This window comes from Mya arenaria, chromosome 6 (assembly GCF_026914265.1).
Source record: "Mya arenaria isolate MELC-2E11 chromosome 6, ASM2691426v1".
Taxonomy (NCBI): Eukaryota; Metazoa; Mollusca; class Bivalvia; order Myida; family Myidae; genus Mya; species Mya arenaria.
In genome coordinates, this window is record NC_069127.1 from 14,062,133 (window position 1) to 14,082,242 (window position 20,110).

General features: G+C 35.5%; 2 protein-coding genes across 2 annotated transcripts; one reads left to right on the forward strand and one right to left on the reverse strand.

The window, feature by feature from the left end:
- Positions 1 to 1,390: 1,390 nt before the first annotated feature.
- On the forward strand, positions 1,391 to 11,037 carry LOC128238762 (poly [ADP-ribose] polymerase tankyrase-2-like). Its single transcript, XM_052955002.1, has 6 exons — positions 1,391 to 1,441; positions 5,182 to 5,306; positions 6,063 to 6,197; positions 7,263 to 7,374; positions 7,944 to 8,054; positions 8,340 to 11,037. Exons 1-6 carry the CDS (start codon positions 1,391 to 1,393, stop codon positions 8,436 to 8,438), a joined length of 633 nt encoding a protein of 210 aa, XP_052810962.1. The 3' UTR covers positions 8,439 to 11,037.
- Positions 11,038 to 12,071: 1,034 nt separating this feature from the next.
- Positions 12,072 to 19,576, reverse strand: LOC128236930 (splicing factor YJU2-like). The gene is made up of 7 exons (XM_052952069.1): positions 19,449 to 19,576; positions 18,447 to 18,547; positions 17,925 to 18,069; positions 17,502 to 17,633; positions 17,036 to 17,217; positions 13,568 to 13,697; positions 12,072 to 12,722 (listed from the first exon to the last, which is right to left on the reverse strand). The coding sequence occupies exons 1-7, from the start codon at positions 19,470 to 19,472 to the stop codon at positions 12,276 to 12,278; spliced, it is 1,161 nt and encodes a 386-aa protein (XP_052808029.1). The 5' UTR covers positions 19,473 to 19,576; the 3' UTR covers positions 12,072 to 12,275.
- Positions 19,577 to 20,110: the final 534 nt, after the last annotated feature.

Genomic DNA, 20,110 nt, shown 5'->3' on the forward strand with positions numbered 1-20,110 from the left:
CACTGAATTTGCATTTTCGCCATTGAAAGCAAATAAAATATATTCTATTGATAGTGTTAAAGGAATAGCATATAAGAATGCTGCTCATCTTTGAAAACAGTTAGAAACAAAACACTCGTGTGAAGCGCGTTTGTAATATTATAGAAATGTGGCCAAATACAAAAGGTAAAACAGGTGCTATTTTAGATGTTCACATTTTGTGCAGTTTGAAAAATAATCTTCTTTAGTAATAATTCGGTTAACATACTGTAGCTACATAATTACAGTTGGTAGATGCTACATTAGTATAGAAAAGCAATATGCAATGCCTATGGAAGTTTATATCATATATACTGAGGATATACCATGCAGTCAACAATAAGACTCTGTATTCCATTTGTATTAATTTGTGAATCATTTGTATAGAAAGGCATTACATATGTTATTTTCCTTCAGTTGGAAACTATGGGAATTAATTGTTTGTATTTATATATTTTCGAAATATTTAAATATACACAATGAAATTTGCAAATGACCCGTTGATGGTGCACTGGAAGGACATCCGGCCCTTGTAAACATGTATATCGCGGTAAGTACGATTACAATCGAAGAAGAACACGTAAAGAATCTAAATGTCAGCAGAAATCGTAGGATTTTTTTTTAAAATACAAAAAAGTATGGATTAACATGTTCGTACCACCATTTCCGTTGTCATGGACCTATCAACCAGGTTTCATGATTTTTCTGTGCCGTTGCTAGCCAGAATAATGGACACACGACAGCGGTCCCAGTTGTATGTATGTATTTCTTAAGACCTTGCGGTCAAACTCGGATAACCCGTGAAAGTGCAAGCAGTTATTTCCAACGGGGTCCCTTGTTTTTTGCTGAAGGGACATCACGCGGAAGAGACAGTGGGTGGATACAATGAAGTCTCGGTCCGATACCTAGCTCTTTTTTGAAGAGACCCCTTCAGATTATTTTACGTGCTCGGTTTAAAGCACCGATACACGGGATACAACTTTCCTGGGTAAAACCAGTACTGAGTACATCACTTTTCCAAGCACTGCCCTTTCAATGCCGAGCCCCAGGCAAGGGAGCTACTTGTTCCAACTTTTAACGTCTTTCGGTATGACGCGGCCACGGATCGAACCCACGACCTCCCAGTCCGTAGGCGGACGCCTTAATCACTAGGCCACGGAGAAGTTCATACGCGCACGTAGAACGGTTTAAAGCCATTAAACTTGTGTAAAGAAATACAGTAAGTGACGTAAAAAATAACGCGTTTTTAGATCATCAACTTTTGTATCAAAGTGTATTACCAACGCACTTGGAGCATAATATAGTAAAGGGAAGTAACCTCTGCATGAAATTTGTGACTGATGCAATATAGTTATCAGTAGCCGAAACAACAATGGCAGCCCCCATGACGGTTGCTATCGCCGCTGCAAGTGGGGATTTAAGGGTACATTCTTTAACTCGCAGTGTGTTATTTGAATTATTGCTATGTACAGTCAATCTTGGTAGTATTTTCTTTACGTTTTCAGACAGTATATTTTTCAAGAACTCGGGATTTTATAGAAAATACATCAAATCTCCTCTAATAGTACAGTACATCACAGTTCATACAGTTATAGTCCACCTAAATGGCCGTCAACGAGTCTTTTGACGTTTGTTTTTGTACTATGGCAGACTCGTGACGTCCACCATCCTAGCAAAATGTAGCAAACGGTCCTTGCGCAAAGAATCGTTGCGGCCACAATTTTGAAACTATCTCCATTATAAATTCAAATTTCTAAGAAAATACATTATTGCCTACTATTACACCAGTCATCGGAAATAGACTTTTGGATGAACAAGCCCAAATTCTTATACTATTGCATGGAATCGTATTTTTTAACAAGCCCTGCTATATAAAATTCAGAATTTGAGCAAGCCCGAAAGACATTTTACCAGTGCAGGGCTTGCGGACTTGTGCTAATTTCGACCACCGTTACACACATATTTATTTATGTCATTATGCCAAAAAAACATGTTCAGATATCATAAAACACTTACATGTGTCAGTTGTTTATCAAGTATCCCGTGTCTGTAAATCTGCGACAAATCTGACAGGTTGTGTACATGAATAAAACGGTATTCGTGACCCAGAATATATTTATATGAAAATATCGACTCTAATGACAAATTAAATCCAGTTTAGATCACTGTCGGGTGTATATTGAACAATTTTGTCATTATTATTCAACATCGATGCATAATATTACTATATATTCTTTCGCCCGGTGTTAAATGGTAGAGAGTTGTAGCATTACAGAGATATATAAGAAATGTCAAAATTATAAAGAAGCATCCCTGATTGCTCATTATTGTAGCTAATCACAGTTACTGCATATATATGTTACTTTTGTATTTATAAATAAGTTGATATGTGGACTAAGGCAAATTATGAATCTAAGAGTTAAAATTTCATTTGATAGTAAGGCTAAAACTGCTTAAACATTGGCATAGAGATCTACAGACTGAGCAAATAGGGTGGCTGGTTAATTCCAAACCTATCTGTGTCAAGTCTCACTGTTTCGCCGTGAGTCTCACAATTTTGGCAATGAAATCACGATCTCACGCTGACTATTTAATTTCTTACGCATTTCAATTGAAATTAAATTCATGAAGATAAATACTATGGTTTTATGAATAAATTGATAAAAACCTTGGTTCGTGTATTAGTTGTGTATGACCTTTTGTTAGCCACCGGAACTGGTGTTAGTATATTATATACTAAGTAACACATAATAATTGTTACCCCTGTCAATGTACACATCATGGCATTGTGCTAGCAGCAAAATTACTGAACATTTTGGTAAAATAATTGACTGAATCTGTTGTAGAAAACACCCGAGAACGCACCGCAGACAATCTAGGAATAAAATATTTTTCTGGCTGACCGTATTGGCAGCCAGTTCTTACTCTAGCTACAATAATGAGTGTTCAGAGATCCTTTTTTTATTCATTTGACATTTGTTATGAATCCCTCTATCCTCTTGAGTCTGCCTTAGTAATAAATTTGTTAATAGACTTATTCACAGCCATTTAGGTTGACTAGTTCTTACCCTGACACACCCAAACATATTGGCAGCTTGTTCTTACCCTGACAAACTACATAGGCCAGAATGCAGTCCATACAATATTCAAAGTCGAAAGACATTACCAAATGTGTAGCAATGGCATTATTTTAACTCTAAAAGGTCTAATTATTATCTGTGTGTTGTAATTTTACTTGCTATTTGTAACTGGGGTAGTATTATTGCATATGACCATTGCATTTGACTTTTATTCTAATGGCTTTGCTTTTTTTTGTTATAAATAATGAACAATTTTCACGGTTTCTTTAGTTTTTTACTTTTTTCGTTGAGTCGCACAAGTTGATTCATTGGAACAATTTTTGTTCATGTTGGGTGGCTTGGTGGATTCCTTGAAAACAGGGTCAAAGACTAAGTTATTTAGTTTTCACTGTAATGTTTATTCAGAAATAAGATGAAATGTTTGGTAATTTCACTGGCTTCGCTTATGCATTTTATTTTAGGAAATATCATATTCAACACTTCATATTTCTTAAATTTTGATCATGAAATCTATATCTTTTACTGTAAACCATACATTGACCCATTTATTAATCCCCCGCCACGGAGTGAGAGGGGATTATAGGAATGCACTTCGTCCGTCTGTCAGTCTGTCTGTCCACACACGAATGGGTATATATTGGGTACTAATTCCTTCATTACTTATAGAAGATCAATTTGTTGGGTAGCGCTTGTTGGGTAGGGTTAGTTAGGGTAAGAAGGGCATTAGTGGGTATAATGGGAGTAATGGTAAAGTACCTAACAAAGGTTGATATGTGAGAACGGACCATCTGTCCTTCCTTCCGTCCGTCCGTCCGTCCATCTGGCTGTAACATTTCGTGTCCGGGCTATAACTTACTTATGCATTGATGGATTACCATATTACCTGGTAAAAATGTTGTCCTCATTGAGACGATGTGCAGTGACCTTGACCCGGGTCCATACCTCAAAGGTCAAGGTCACACGCGACATTTAAAGGTCAGAGTACACATAATCGTGTCTGCGCTATAACTTACTTATGCATTAATGGATTACCATATTAGTTTGTACAAATGTTGTCCTCATTGAGACGATGTGCAGTGACCTTGACACGGGTCCATACCTCAAAGGTCAAGGTCACACGAGACATTTAAAGGTCAGAGTACACATGCTCGTGTCTGCACTATAACTTACTTATGCATTGTTGGATTACCATATTACTTGGTACAAATGTTGTCCTTATTGAGACGATGTGCAGTGACCTTGACCCGGGTCCATCCATCAAAGGTCAAGGTCACATCTGACATTTAAAGGTCATGGTTTACATGCTTGTGTCCGGGCTTTTTACATTTAGCAGTGTAGACATGTCAATTCTTACTGGATTTATTGACCTTATACATTTCATGAACTTTTAGCAACAATAACTGAATTTGATCCAAGAACATGAATCAATTGCAATTTGTGCCAGTAATCCATCATGAAGTTTCGAGTCCATATTATGACAATGCTAAATAGAGGATAAGACATAAATGTTAAATGAAAGTGTTAAACAAGTTGTACAGATTGATACTTAGCGCACTCTACCAAGCATTATCATTATGTGGAACAAGTTTAATATTTAAAAAAAAAACAATGGACACAAATGTGATAATATATTTATAACATGTGTTTTCTCTTCAAAAGCAGTAAAACAATGTTATGACGTCACCACAATATATATGTATCACTTTATCGAAAATACTTAAGGCTTGCTATTTCATCGATGTTATAAATCAAGGACTCATTTTCCTTCTTTTTTAGCCAAAATAACCTTGACATTGACCTTACCTGCACTACACACAATATGAATAACAAATATCCTTTTATAATATGTTCAAATATCCAAGGATATTTAGGTTACTGATCAAACAACTTGTATTTCCTATATTCCCACTCTTGACCAGTGGTTGTGTACAATTTTGGTAAGATTTGACGTACCAGTCAGGTTGAGAGAAAAACCAAGTATACTAAAAAACAACGGCGGGGATATAGCCGTCCTTTGGACTGCCTTGTTATTTTTATTTTGAATATTTATGCCAGATAAGACATTGACTGATTATTTGTTTAGGCTGTTGAGAGTTTGTTGAGACAGGGAGCTAATGTCAATGACCGGTCGAGAGATGGCATGACACCGCTTGGTATTGCTGCCTTCTGGGGTTATGCTGATATAGCGGAACTGCTTCTTACCTATGGGTAACTACTAACTACATTTGCATAAAAGTATGACCTCAAATTGAAAGTGATTGTGGGAATCTGGGCACATTTTTATTGGTTTACATCTGATTCTTAACCAATTTATCTTAACATTGACCAATTTAGTGATTCTTAATACTTTTGTGTACAATCATCAACACAAGTTAAAAAAAATCATAACATGCAAAGACATGGGCAGGTTTGAGAATTAAGTTTTATTTTAAAGTAAATTTTAAGTAATGAAATAAAAAAGCAGCAATTGAATTCCACAAATATCAGTTGAAGCGAAACATTGCATGATAGCTATATCCATCTAAATACTGTATACCAAGTTGCATTTGAATCGCTTAAGAACATTTCATCCAAGATCAAGATATGGCCTGAACGAGCACCCATAATGGAAAAATATCAGGTTAAATGGAAATATCAAAATAGAAATTATGAAAAGATATATATCTTGGGTACTGCACATCCTCTTGTTGCCATCTGTCAATATTTCAAGTTTCATTTCAATCCCCTTAAAACTTTCCATTTTGGGGAGCATAATAATTGCTAGCAGAGAATGACATGTAGCAGGTATAGAAATAATATAAAAATAATGGGCATCATCCTATCAGTTTGAGACTGCTTGAGTACTTTATACATGTTATGTACAAAATCTTTCCTTTGAGGGTAAACATTATTAGCCAATTTGTAATAATATACTAGAAATGTATATAAATATAAAAAATATGCAAGTTAATGATTGAATATCAGAGCTGATGTGAACTTAGCCAACAAGGGTACATTGTGGACTCCCCTTCACTCAGCAGCATTCCAAGGTCATGGCAAGGTTATTATGAAGCTGATGGAACACAGTCCAGATCTCACATTGAAAGACAATCAAGGAAGGTAAGGATGACATCTGAGTTACATGAAAAACATTCCTTTACAAGTGTTTCTACCGATATTCTATTTTAAGCTACCAGTGGGCTGTTTTGTTTTCGAAGAAAATTCTTTGTATTAAGGCCTTAGTGAAGTAGACTGTAGCTTCAAACAAATTTTAACCTTGGGCCAATGCTTAAAAATGGATGAAATATATTTTTATGAAACTTTCTATTTATGTATATTTTGGAATATGCACACTTTAGAAGCAACTTAAAAATCCTGGCCCCAATCTCGAAACTTCTTAAGTCCCTTATAACAGGATAAAGCTTAGCTTAATGTTTTCTGGTTAGCGCAGACACTTCTCACCAAGGCCACCTGTGTTCAATTCCTGGCCCCAATTTCTCGAAACTTCTTAAGTTGAACAGGCTTAAGTAGTTTATTTTAATAAGGCAAAGTACACACCTAAATTGAATTTTGATTAATGAAAAATGGTTTATTGTGATTATCATAATGATAATTCCTATCTTAAGCATAAAAACTATTAAATAAGTAATATTACACAAATTATTGAAAGACAAAAAAGTGAGCTTAGCTTAATCCTCTTATAAGGGACTTAAGAAGTTTCGAGAAATTGGGGCTAGGGCACATGTGAGTTTGGTTAGTGTTCACCAAGCCAGACAATTGGGTTTTCCTTGGGTACTCTGGTTTCCCCAAAAAGACAAGACGACCCTTTCACACAACATCGTGCCAACATGAGTGACTTAGTATAAGCTATTAAAGCTTACTTCACAATCGTTGTAAAATATATATAAGTTAAAGTAAAGCTAAGCTCACTTAGAGTTTTGATACTTTTGATTGTAATTATCTTCATGATAATCACAATAAATCATTTTTTATTGTTCAAAATTAAATATAAGAATTATTTACGCTAATGTTAAAATAAGCTACTTAAGCCTTATAAGCTTAAAAAGTTTCGAGAAATTGGGGCCTGGAGTTAGATGAACAAGCATTAACATGCATGTGTGATTCTCTTGTTTTCGTTTCAAAGGTGTTAAAATGTTCAAGTCTTAAATTCTATTCTCTTGACAGGACGGCAGTTGACTTTGCATCAGCAATGGATGGTATTTGGCCGTTCTTTGCAGCTGCTCGTTGTAGAAGAACCACAAAGGCTCAGCTCATTGACATGGACATTGTCAAGAAGGTTGATATTTACCAATTTTTAAAGACTGAAGTTGTATGTATGTTCTGCACTCTAGTAATAAATAATGGCACGATTAAAGAGCAAATTCCAAGTATATTCATAATTGGGTGAAAACGATTTTCATTTTGGTGCTTGAAGCTAATTCATCGACCTGAAAGTGTTGTGCTGTGTTGACATCATAGAGGAAAGTACCCTTGGTGGACTTCTAGCATGTGATAACACATGTTTGAATGACAAGTTCCTATTCCTTGTTAATACCTCACTACTGATTTGATTTTGGAAATGATGCAAAACATTCTTTTATGTCATCCCTCTATGAATGAATGATGCAACGCCATTGTTCCAGGACTTTCCATGTTGGGTCACTAATCTTTATAACATACCAAAATGGCATCTATTTTCGAATTCAGATGATTAAATTAATCATTTCCCCGAAAGTGTTGGCGACTTGGCGTCCTGATAAATGTAAACAGGTTGTTTACTTGATATATACGTTACATGGTTTATAGTAGGTGACCCGATATGGGATATGATAATTTAATGACTAAAACCTTATTGTTCACCTGCAGGTTTCGTCATCGGACCCGACCATTCCGAAGTCAGACTTTGCTCACTTCTCCCGACCAGGATCAGCCTATGTAATCAAACCACAACAGATGCAATACTCGGATACCAGAATGGTAACTTGCTGTATAATCATCTCTTGATAGTATAGATGACGTACAATTTTACAGGTTATGTTGTAAATTTTGTATAACTGGATTGTCTGATTAAGCAGTAAAATATGTTTCTAACTGCATTATTACAGGACTGTCTTAAGTTGATGCATTTTTTAAAGTAGCAGTTAGCCAACTATTTAAGTCATAAGGTACATATACATTTCAAGGGCATGTACGATACATTCATTATCTTCATGATACTAGTAATCTGTTGACCTGTTAGTCATTAAATGCCCTGTGTTGAAGGCAACGGCGTCCCAGACTGGTGACGTATTAGCTGGGATATCAGAGGAGAGTGACACTCGACCACACCTACCAATGTTCGGCAATGTTTGGAACAACTGACTCTCTACCAAGCACTGCTGGGTTCCCGCAATAGACAGACATGTTACAGAATGACTTCAAAACAAGAAGGTTCGAAGGCAGAAGGTGTTTATCTTCATTTTGAAGAATGATTTTAAGGCCATTACCTTAACCAAAAAAAATTGAAAGGTTTTCTCTAACAGAATATGATTTATGTTTAATAGCTTTATGTTAGGATAGGAAAGTAACTTACATTCTGCAATATAATAAATATTTGACATTGTGCAATTTTGTGAGATGTTTGTAACTAAATGTTAGATTTGTTAGATGTATTGACAATGAATTTGATTCCTGGTACTTATACCAGTGTACAGATTTCCATTTACGTTGAGCTTTCTTTAGTATTAACAACTGCGATCAACCCTGTTGCTCCAGCATTACCCATGTCATCAACATTGCCTCATTAGCTATTAGTAAGGTAACAAAATTCAGTTTATTTTTGCCAGCTTATGACATAGTGGGTGGAGTGCTCAGAACTTTGTTAATGTCATCGTTGATATCAGATAACTTTCTAATCGTTACTGCTCTGGAAGTTTAATGGATACACATGTGATCTGCTGTATCCAACTGTTTCAGCTTTACTTGTTTATATCTAAATATGTAAGCACATCATCAAATATTTCATGACCATCTGTTAAACACAATGTCGTTTATCATGTTGTTAACTTTAACAAAGATCTGAACAATCCGCCCAATGTCTTTGTCATTTTAAAAACACATATACACCAGTGCCTTACATGAGTAGATGGTGTGGCTAGTATTAGAACTGTTACTTTTTCGAAATTGTTTTTTATGTTTTACAAGAAACTGGATTGATCACTGAATTATGTTAGGTATACATTTTTATATTTCCTAGTTTCTTTTTTGATCAAGAGTACTTTTCATGAACAGGAACTAAAGACAATATGTAAAAGTTACTGCACCCATAATCCAAGTTGTTGTAACCATGCACAACTGCTTCAGTGCCAGTGTAGATAGTAGATAATGTAAATGTTTTACCATGTTGTCAAGGACAACATTTGATAACAAGTATGCATCATGAAATTAATCTTCATGCTAGTTACTAAATGGTTAAGTTCCACTCCAAAGTTAAGTTATCATTCCAAAACAGGAAACAATGGAAACTGTCTATATTCACTATTAACATTGTATGAACTTGTATTTTTTATTGACATAGATCTGTGATAGAAAGTGTGGTATATTTATAAGTGTAAGAGTTACTTTGTGTTTGATATGCAAAATGTTAAAAGGACTATATTCCAGATTGGCACCAGAAAGTTTTTTTCTGTAATGAATCTCAGTACAAATATTTAATAAAATATTTTACTCTTTGATATCATTTTTTTTTATATAATTGTAAAAAAAATTACCAAAATATAAACAAAAATCGAGTCGGAGACACGTGATAACATCGACTAGCCAGTCACGCATAAGAATGTATTCTACTAGGAATACATACCTAGTAATCTTTTTAAATGAAAAAATTCGAAAAATAAATTAATTGTAAACTATGTGGTACTTCAGTTAGTTAGTTTCAATGCATTGTATACATCGTTTATGTCAGTTTTCGACAATTTTTTCCTTTTTTTCCCGCTATTGCATCATATGGTGTATAGCCCCATTAAATGATAGTACTGTGAAATCATTAATGTTCGTGGGACATTAATGTTCGTGGTTTTCGTGGGTTGGGTGATCCACGAATTCAAGATCCCACGAAATATAAACCCTTTATTCACTTTTTCAATTGCCTTGTTACGTACGTACTCTAGTATATTCTTTACAGAGGTCGCAGTATACAGTGTTAAAACCTGTCTCACTGTATAACTTACGATCATTATTCTGTTAATATATTATAACTGCCTTTAACAAACAAGAACCAAATCAATTAAATGTGTTTTATGCAGCAAATGACAGTCATAAGCACGTGTTTAAACGTGTGCTGTTAATGAAAATCTCCAAGTTTACAAGATGTGCGTGATGAGTGCGTGATGAGTGTCCATACTCGATTTTTTTATTTAATAAAATAATTAATCGATTACTAGTATATTGAAGGTTACTAAGCACCGAACGTGACAATATACGCACCTTTTCGGTGTTTTCACAGTTTGCAAAATTCTTAATTGGCATTCAATGGCTTCCCCTATCTGTATTTATGATCAGGGTACATCTTCTTTTATTACCTTTATTCCCAATTAAATCGACAAGTGACATGGGTATATGCACTAATTGGCATGTCATACCTTATTAGCGAGTGTCATAAACCGAGTGACGTAGAAGACGGAAATCACGGGCCAGCACGTGGATATTATGCAGACGATCTAGGACGATCGCATCTTCGATTTTTTTTTTCAAAAATGAAAATCCACGAATTCAAGTACCCACGAAATTGTTTTTTTTCGGCAAACCACGAAATTTCATGCCCACGAACATTAATGATTTCACAGTATTCTATCATCAACCCTGTTTTTTGTCATGTTTTTAATATGGAGTAAGGATGTGTTCATTTATATGCAGTGTTGAACAACTAAAATATTGTACAGTATTACTTGTGTACATTGAAATAAAATGAAAGGAAAATTGATGGAGAAAAGAAATTTTGTCTCGATCATTTGCAGTTTGCCATTGAAATGTGGTTCGTTTTCATATAAATTCTCAGGATTGCAAGTATATGAATTTAATGTTATTTAAATAGTTTATGGATGGGTGTCTTTTCTTTGCTACCGGTAATTTGGACCCCGAAAGGATAAATTTGCTTCTGTACTGGGGGTTATATATTTAAATGGTAACGCCCTAAGTCAAAAAGTTTCAAATTTGCCCTTGGTTTTCAGGTTAAACAGAATTGTAAAACAATAACTGAAATATCCATATCTCTTTGATCAGTAAATCATGCGTTTTTAGATTTTATTAATGAAGGAATGTAAAATATGGAAAATGAAATACCACAGCCATTAACCTTGATACTGAAACTATATATTTTGGCTAAATGAAATAAGCTACTTAAGCCTGTTAAGCTTAAGAAGTTTCAAGAAATTGGGGCCTTGTCACTGAAACTTGACCTTTAGCTGGCACATTTTTAAGAGTGGTGATGTTGGTTGCTTTGATTAGAAGAACATATGACTCACATTTCGATATCCTTGGAAGAGTGCATGCAACAGATATCATTTGTAAGGCTCAATCACTTGACCCAGTATTATGACCTCGACCTAGCCAGGTTCCAACACGGTTGGTCTTTCACATTACAATGATAGGAAGATCTTTGGACAACATATTGTGACCTTGACATGGTGGAGTTTCAACATGCACGTGCTGCCTAGATGAGCACATGTGCACTAAACGGTATTTCTATATCCACCTCCTACCTAATGGTGGTGCAATCAAGCCTGTCTGTAGATCTCAGTCAACAAAGGGGCATAACTATAACAAGACTGTAAGAGTTATATTTGTGCAAGACTGATGGGACTTGCTACACATGTGTGAAGGTCATTGTGAAAATGTGTACCAAGTTTCATGTGAATCAATATCTACTGTTTTAAGTGTTTACATCCATGACAATAAGCCACTGATGATGACACTTCATATATAAAATATATTCTAAAAAAGTCCCAGCTAAAAAAGTGAGTTAAAAATGGTTTTATTCCAATGAAGTTACAAAATAACATTATCTTATAAATACATTTTTTAGAAATCATAATGCATAATTGTACTCCTTGTAATTTCTTAACATACATATAGAGTGAACAAGATGTTCCCACAATCCTGCCTTACCACATTGCAACAAATTAAGGTTTGCATGGCACTTGTTGGACGCCAGCTGCACTATCAGTCTGACTCACTGCTGTCTGAGTCCAATCCTCCATAAGCCCCAAGCAGACCCAGGCCCATGGCCCCTGTTGCAGTCTTTACACCAGAACCTGAAGCACTCACATCAGTCCGTGATGTACTCGAGCTAGCCTTTACTGTATTTGTACTTGCAGCATCTGTGGCTGATGAACCATTTACTACTGTCCTTTCACTGTTGGATATTTCTGAAGTAACATTATCCCTTGTTGTAACATGAACATTACTGTCTGTACTGGAAGTAGAGTAATCACTGTTTGCTATGTTTGCTACAGCTCCGCTGGGGTTGGCAGGTGAAGCAGACACTGTAGGGAGTGGGGCTTTCTTCTTCACAGTAACCAGGCCAGCTAGTTTCTGCTTTGATGACAAACTACCCACACTCTTCTGCCACACCTGAGGGGTCTTCTGTTTACTCTCTGGCTTTGCAGGCTGAAAAAAAGTAAATACTAGTATGCAGTCTTATCACTTAATTTTTAATATAATAAATAATATTTATGAATGGTACAAAAAAAAAATTGAACATCAAAGCACCTTGCATTGATTGAGATTTTGAATATTTCGGGCATATAAGGTTTCTTACATGAAGTATCAAAATGTCATATCAGGACTGATTGTAACAGACTGAAGATGAGAGTGATTTAAAGGAAAAGATGTCCACCTCACACCAAAGGGGTTGTGGGGTCGATCCCCATCAGCTGCACATTTCTATAGCCTCTCAAAATGCACACTTGTATTGGTTTCACCCAGTAAAAACAACATCTCAAGAGCGATTATAGAACAGGGCTTCCATTAAGAATTTGAAACTGGAAGTATGAACTTCCTGTGAATCACTTTTGGAAGTTTTACACTAAAATATGGAAGTTTAAGTCTCCGTAATACAATATCTTATTCAATTATTTTTCAACAAATATATTAAAAATCAAATTATTTTCAATTTTACTTATATTATTATAATTCCTTTTACTTAAAAACACTTAAACGGATTGAAATTATGACTATAAAAGTAATATTAACAAAAGGTTTTGATTTTTTGTACTTCCAAGCTTTCAACTTTGGAAGTTTTCTTCAAAATTATGGAAGTTTTTGTACTTCCAAGGAATCAATTTTGGAAGTTTTAACCCATTTCTAGGGAGTAATATAGTTCCAAACTTCCTTTAACGGAAGCCCTGATAGAAGCTATAAGCTTTCACTTGAATCAAGGTTATTATATATTAGAATAAACTAACAGACTGCACAAATTGCTGTGTCCATCAAGTGAATGTATCTACAAGTACCTCTGTCAGGATGTCTGTGGGCTTGTCCGTACTGCTGAGAGTTGCATGTTTCTTCCTCGGCTGGTCCTCCTCTTCATCTGAGTCATTCAGGCGCTTAACAACAAGGCCATCCTTGCCACCAAATATATCTCTACAATATCAGAACCATATTGTTACCTGCAGACCTGTAGCAAGCTATCTTGAAGAGTTTAATGTACATGCAAAATGTTATGACACCTATGTAAACCATGGCTAAATCAAACATTAGGTGTATACTAAAAAAATAGTAAATACACTTATATTAAAAAATTGAGATCAAACTTATTTTCAAAAATTATTTGTATTTTCTTCTACTGTATATATGCCAACAACACCAATAATGATCAATACCTCTGTTTTCTTTAAACAAGAGGCCCAAAAGGGCCTATGCTCTACTGGCATGGCTTTTGTGGTCATATCAATCCAGAGCATGTATGTATGGGCAAAAGGCAACAGACATATACTTTATGTTTTGTGTTTGGGTTACCAGAAAACGTAGCACGTTCAACATCTGAGCCCAGAAAGTATTGTAAGCAGATAAGTTGCATGAACTATTTTAATATGTGCCAAGTAAAAGTCATCTGACAAAAAAAAAAAATGCTTTCAAAACTGTACTCAGGCCAAAAAAAAAAATAGGTCTGTTTCCGGTCGCCCGACCGACCCTCTTATTTCCGCGCCGACCCTATACTTTTTATTGGTGTAAAAGTTAACTGCGCGCATATTTAGTACTTTTCGGTACTTTCTTTCCGTTAATTTTCTTATCTTTGGTCACAGTGCTCCAGCTAAGCATAATTAGCGTGGCGGGGCGCCCCGCTGCCCTTTTATGGCGCCCTGCTGCCTTTTCAAACGCCCCCCCCTTTTCATTGACAGAGCCGCCTTTGATGATAAATAAAACAAATAAATCGCCCATTTGTGTCATCAAAGCGACATTGACCTCGCCGAAATTTTAACACATTGTAAATCTGTCAATCAGCGAGTATTTGGCCACTGTCCCATTAGTCAATACATCGCAATTAGCCATAGGGTAATCCCCTAATCCGATAATTGGGCCGTGTCATCCAATTACCAAAACATCGCCGGTAGGCGGAGCTATTGAAAGTTAACCAATCAGAATGTACATTGAGAAGAACCTGATAATATGATATACGTTCATTAAAATGAGATAGAAAAGGCGACATAATTATGAAAAATCGTGTCAAGCATTGATGAAGTTAAAAAGTAATTGTTATATGTATTGAACAAACAATGCCAGACATTTTAAACATTGATGTTTTTGAAGCAGACGGTCATAGCCATCTCGGGCCATCGGCAAGGTGGCGCTAAGAAAATCAAAAACATGACGTATCACCAAATATTTAATTGGTTTTCGTGAAATGTTCATGATAAAAAATTGATTTGTAAACACAAAAACATATTTTTTTTTTTGCTTTATGTAGAGTTTTAATACTTACAGTATTTTTCTCCTGTTTACGATGTCAAAAATATCGGCGAGATCGCCATTTTGTCAGAACAATTTTCCGAGTTAATTTCTCAACCTCCCATTATGTATTGGTAAAGTTTTCATCAAGGACAGTGATTTAAATGTCATTTGGTTCTTAAATGTCAGCATATTATTTAGCCAGAGACAAGTAAATAACAGCATAGCTGAATGTGACATTCGTACCCTATCCCGAACGTACCAAAATAAGATTCGTCCCCCTACTATATTGACAGGTCATTTATTAGTCATTTTGATTGTTTCAAATCCTTAGATGTCTTTGTTTTTGTTTCATTTTTAGATGCTATTTGGAGATAAACTATGTGACATTGACACATACACTTTTGCTGAGCCAAAAATGATACATTTTTTATGAACATTTTATATAGTTATAGCAATCAGTTTGAATGTGAATATAAACTGAGGTGTGTGTTATGGCATAGTTTTTGTATCAGGTGTTACGAAAGTATCACTTCTCCTTAAAGTCTCCCCACTTCTCCCTAAATTGACTGAAGGGAGAAGTCACTTCTCCCAAAGTTTTCAGGAGAGTTTTAGAATTTTAATATTCTATCAAATATAAGAATAGCATTATAGCACAAATGTGAAATTGGTAAATATGAAAAATTGACAAATCTGAGGCACTCTTTTTCGACATCTGTCATACAGACAAACATGTTCAACAATACATGCATTTATATTCTAGAAAATGTATATCTATACATTATAATTAATACACATTATACAGTTCTTAATAAATGAATGGACTTGTATTTACATTTTATGCTTTAGTACCTTTTAAAATTGTCTCATACGCAGTTAATATGGTTGTTTTTGAATAAAAGTCAGCCGCCTTCTATTCTAGATCACTCCCCCCCCCCCAAAAAAAAAAAAAAAAAAAAAAAAAAAAAAAAAAAAAAATGCCTACCTACCTACCCTCTTTTTTTTGGGAAGGAGACCGGAAACGAACCTATTTTTTTTTTTGGCCTCATAGTAAAAATTTCTGTAGTTTTAGAAGTTAAAAAAAGTTGGTCAAAAGGTCAAAGTCAAGGGCATCCTAGGACAACATTGATCAATTTGAACAAACATTCACAATCAATTGTGCTGAGATGGATGCACGAACACACAAAAAGATTTTCAAACCTTTCCAGATTTATGTTTACCAAACCTGTGAACCCTGGGTGTGGCCAGTAATGACACCAGGTGCATAACTTAAACATTCACAACCAATTTTGTTAAGATGAATGTGCAAACTACAGAACTTAAAGCTAAAAAATGGCCTTTGGGCTTTCAACAAGAACAAGGCAGAGTAATTCACAAAATCAGCTGCAGAAGCAAAAAGCAAATTGTCTCTCAAAATCCTAGACTTGCAAATTGTCTCCCTTAACTCTAGACTTGAATTTACATGTACATGTAAACTTGGCTAAAAATAGAATTCGCTCATGCAGACCTGGCTAAAAATAGAAAGCATTTCTTTAAAAATTTTTCTATAATCTAGGCATTTATGGACGGATCTGGCTGGTTTTCGAAAGGAACCGAGCTCTAATGGATATCTATATACTGTACAAGTTTCATTGAGATACAATCAAAACTGAAGACTGTATCGTGTTCACAAGCAATTGTTTACAGACACACGACTGCATGGACGCACGAACTTTCATGGCCTATAATCTAGGCATTTATGGACGGATCTGGCTGGTTTTCGAAAGGAACCGAGCTCTAATGGATATCTATATACTGTACAAGTTTCATCGAGATACAATCAAAACTGAAGACTGTATCGTGTTCACAAGCAATTGTTTACAGACGCACGGAGGCACGACCGCACTGACGCACGGATGCACATACTACGTACACATTACCATCGCATAAGCTCTTCTGGCCTTTGGCCAGTAGAGCTAAAAAAACAAGACAGCTTAAAATGTAGTTTAATACATTCAAACCTGGTTAAAGACAGTAATAAGGAAATCACATACTTAATTTCCTGTTCCTCTTGTTCCATCTGCAGCTGGGCTAGCAGCTTCTCGTATCTGCGGTATGTGTCGATCATTTCGTCTGTGTTTACAAGATTTTTCCGTGTGTTCATTTCACGCAGCTCCTCCAGTGAGTCTATCTGGTCCATCTCTTTCTGACTTGCCTTTGTACGATTCTCCAACATCTGAAAATACACGTAAGCATTATTATAACTTGTATTTAACAAGCTCAACAATTGGTTGAAGGTTAATTCCTGCTGATTTTTATGCTATGTTCAGCTTTATTATAGTATTTTTTTAGTTCAACCTTTATCAATAAAGCATCAATTGAATTTCTTCAACGTTTAGAAGTTTGTGGTGTGGTATGATATGTATATGACACTTTATGTTAAATGTTAATTTCTTTAAAATGTTCATGAAATATACAATGAAATAAATCAGTATTTGTTCAAACAAGGAATCAGCCTACTGTCATCGGGTTAAGTTCTTCCTCCTCCTTGGCCTTGCGTTCCTTCTCTGCCATGTCCTTGGCAATCTTCTCTGCCTCAAACAGGCGCTTGGCCCCCGCCTCCAGAGTGTAGTCCGTGTTGACCAGGTCTGTCTGAAAACAACAAGTAAGGGCATGATTTGTCAGTCGGCAGCACACAAACTTGTTACTCCCTGCTTATTATCATTCTTTGCAACACAGTTTGTGTCACCTACTAAAATATGCATGCTATTAATCCAAATATTTATTTGAGAATGTTATTGGATACCAAAGCATGTAGTTCACACTATAATGTAATCAAATGTGTTTTAAAGTGATATCATATGCAATATTACATGGTGATGCAAATTATTCAATCATTAAAGTATCTATGATACCAGTATATAAGAGGAACAGTATTCTTACCTTGAAAGCTATTTCTGAGACGCATCTAGGGCATTTGATGTAAAATCTAAAGATTCTAAGGCCAAGATAATCTTCATCCATCACATCCTCCTTCCTGGAGTTAAACTTTTTTCCCTTATAGATGTATTCCTTACACATGTTGCACCTGAAAGAACAATAATTTGTAATAAATAAAAAAGCTTGAAAACCCCCAAACCAAATTCAAATATATTGAAACGGAACTACAGGTCATGCCGGGACAAACACTACTACTGGAAACATTTTCAACAAAATATCATCCTACAGATAATCTTAAGCTCATACTATCCATATCATACACAGAGTGAGACCATAATTGATTACAGAACTTATTGTTGGCTTTCTATAAATGTCTAAAAGTATTAAAGGAAAGTTAAAACAAAAAAGGTTTTTTTAAATATCAAGAAAAACTTCTGTATCATTACTACTAAAAATGTCATCACCATTAAAGCATTTCATTGCTAGTTATCTTTATTCAGAACTATATTTAAAATATATACTAACCTCATATTAAAGGGAGCCATGATACGTATGTTAAATGTGGCATTCCTATTCCGTTTCCCTTTCGGAATTTTTGATGGATCATAATCAGCAGGATAGTATTTCTGAAAAACAAGATATAACTTGTATTTATGACCTTTAAGAATACAATCAGTAAATAAGATCACATGCAAAATACACTAGCGGAATGTTAATATACTGTTCAATAACAGCATATTATTTGAGCAGTTCTGTCAAAATTTGACAAGCATATTTGTAGTCCATAGTAACAGCTGTTTCAGAGTCTTTGACGATTTATGTTCCAGCGACTCTACACCGCGTCTCAATCCTGCCTGTTGTTTTCCTAGCTAAGAATGACATATCCCATTGCTAAGTTTATCGAAGAGCAAGATAACTTGCACCTGCATGACAGTTCCAAAATCGCAATGCTTTGTTGACAGAAGGCGATAAGAATAATGCACCAGTTAATTGTAACCACGCCCGCCCCCCCCTTGGTCCGGGGGTATACCGGGGACAGCCCGGGAAATGGGCCGTGTTTTTACCTTTCAGGTGGCCCCTCAGTGCCGGGTGAATGCAGTGATTTTACCCAGGGTTGGCTGGACGGAGAGTCAAAGTCCCTGCTATTCCCCAGACCTGTGTGTGTGTGTGGGGGGGGGGGGGGTTACAATTGACTGGTGCATAAGTGTTTCATGAAACACTAATGTAATAAGAAAAAGGTACTGGCTAACAATAATTGATGTGTAACTTATGTGTTTTTATTTAACAATGCAGTGTTAACTATTGTTGAGCTACAGTCGAAGACTATATTTTACATTGGTATGATTCAGTCGACTTGTGGCGTTAAGCCTTGAGCCTTAAGGCAACATAATGAATATCCAAATGTTACAAAAAATCCCTAAATGCGCATTATTGCTGCTAGGATATTTGATATCAATAAATATGAAATTGTTTACAAGTCGGATGTAGCATTCAGGACTATCTGAAAAGAAAAGAAAAAGTACTTACATTTAAAACCTTTCTTTCAGACATGATTGATTAAGATTTTTTTAGTTTTTCTTGTAAAATAGTCTTTGTCAAAACAACGTTTGCATCTGACAAGCGTTTGCTCATACCCCAAAGAAAATATAAATGTAATTTCAGGTTGGCTACGTTCCACTTGGTCGTAAATGACAGTAATGGCACTCCAATCGTAACAACTCTGCCATCTCCGGCAAGCTTCGAGATAGAGTCACTCATTCTACGCAGTAATCCCCCATTACAAGCATTGGTTATGCGGACAAATATAATTTGGTCTGGCTCGTTTCGTTTTACATTGACAAACGTTTGAGTCTGTATATTTTTTATCTCGACTTTTGTTCTGGAATCAGTAATTATATAAATGTACCATGGGTTAGAGACAAAACGGCTTAGTTCATTTATTATAGTTTATCTATATATTGTCTTTATATTTCTACTGTTGTCTACAAAACCCTAACCCTACATTTTTTAAAAAAAACGGGGTTTTCCAGGCGTCGATTCTCATACCTGGCGTCAAGCGTCCATTTTGTTACAAAGGACATGATTTATCTTCTTAGAATTTCACACTTTTCATTCAATTATGTAAAACTCCTGAAACTGTTGTATCGTGCGTAAGACAATTTTTCTCATTTCTTAGGGCTATTTTTTGT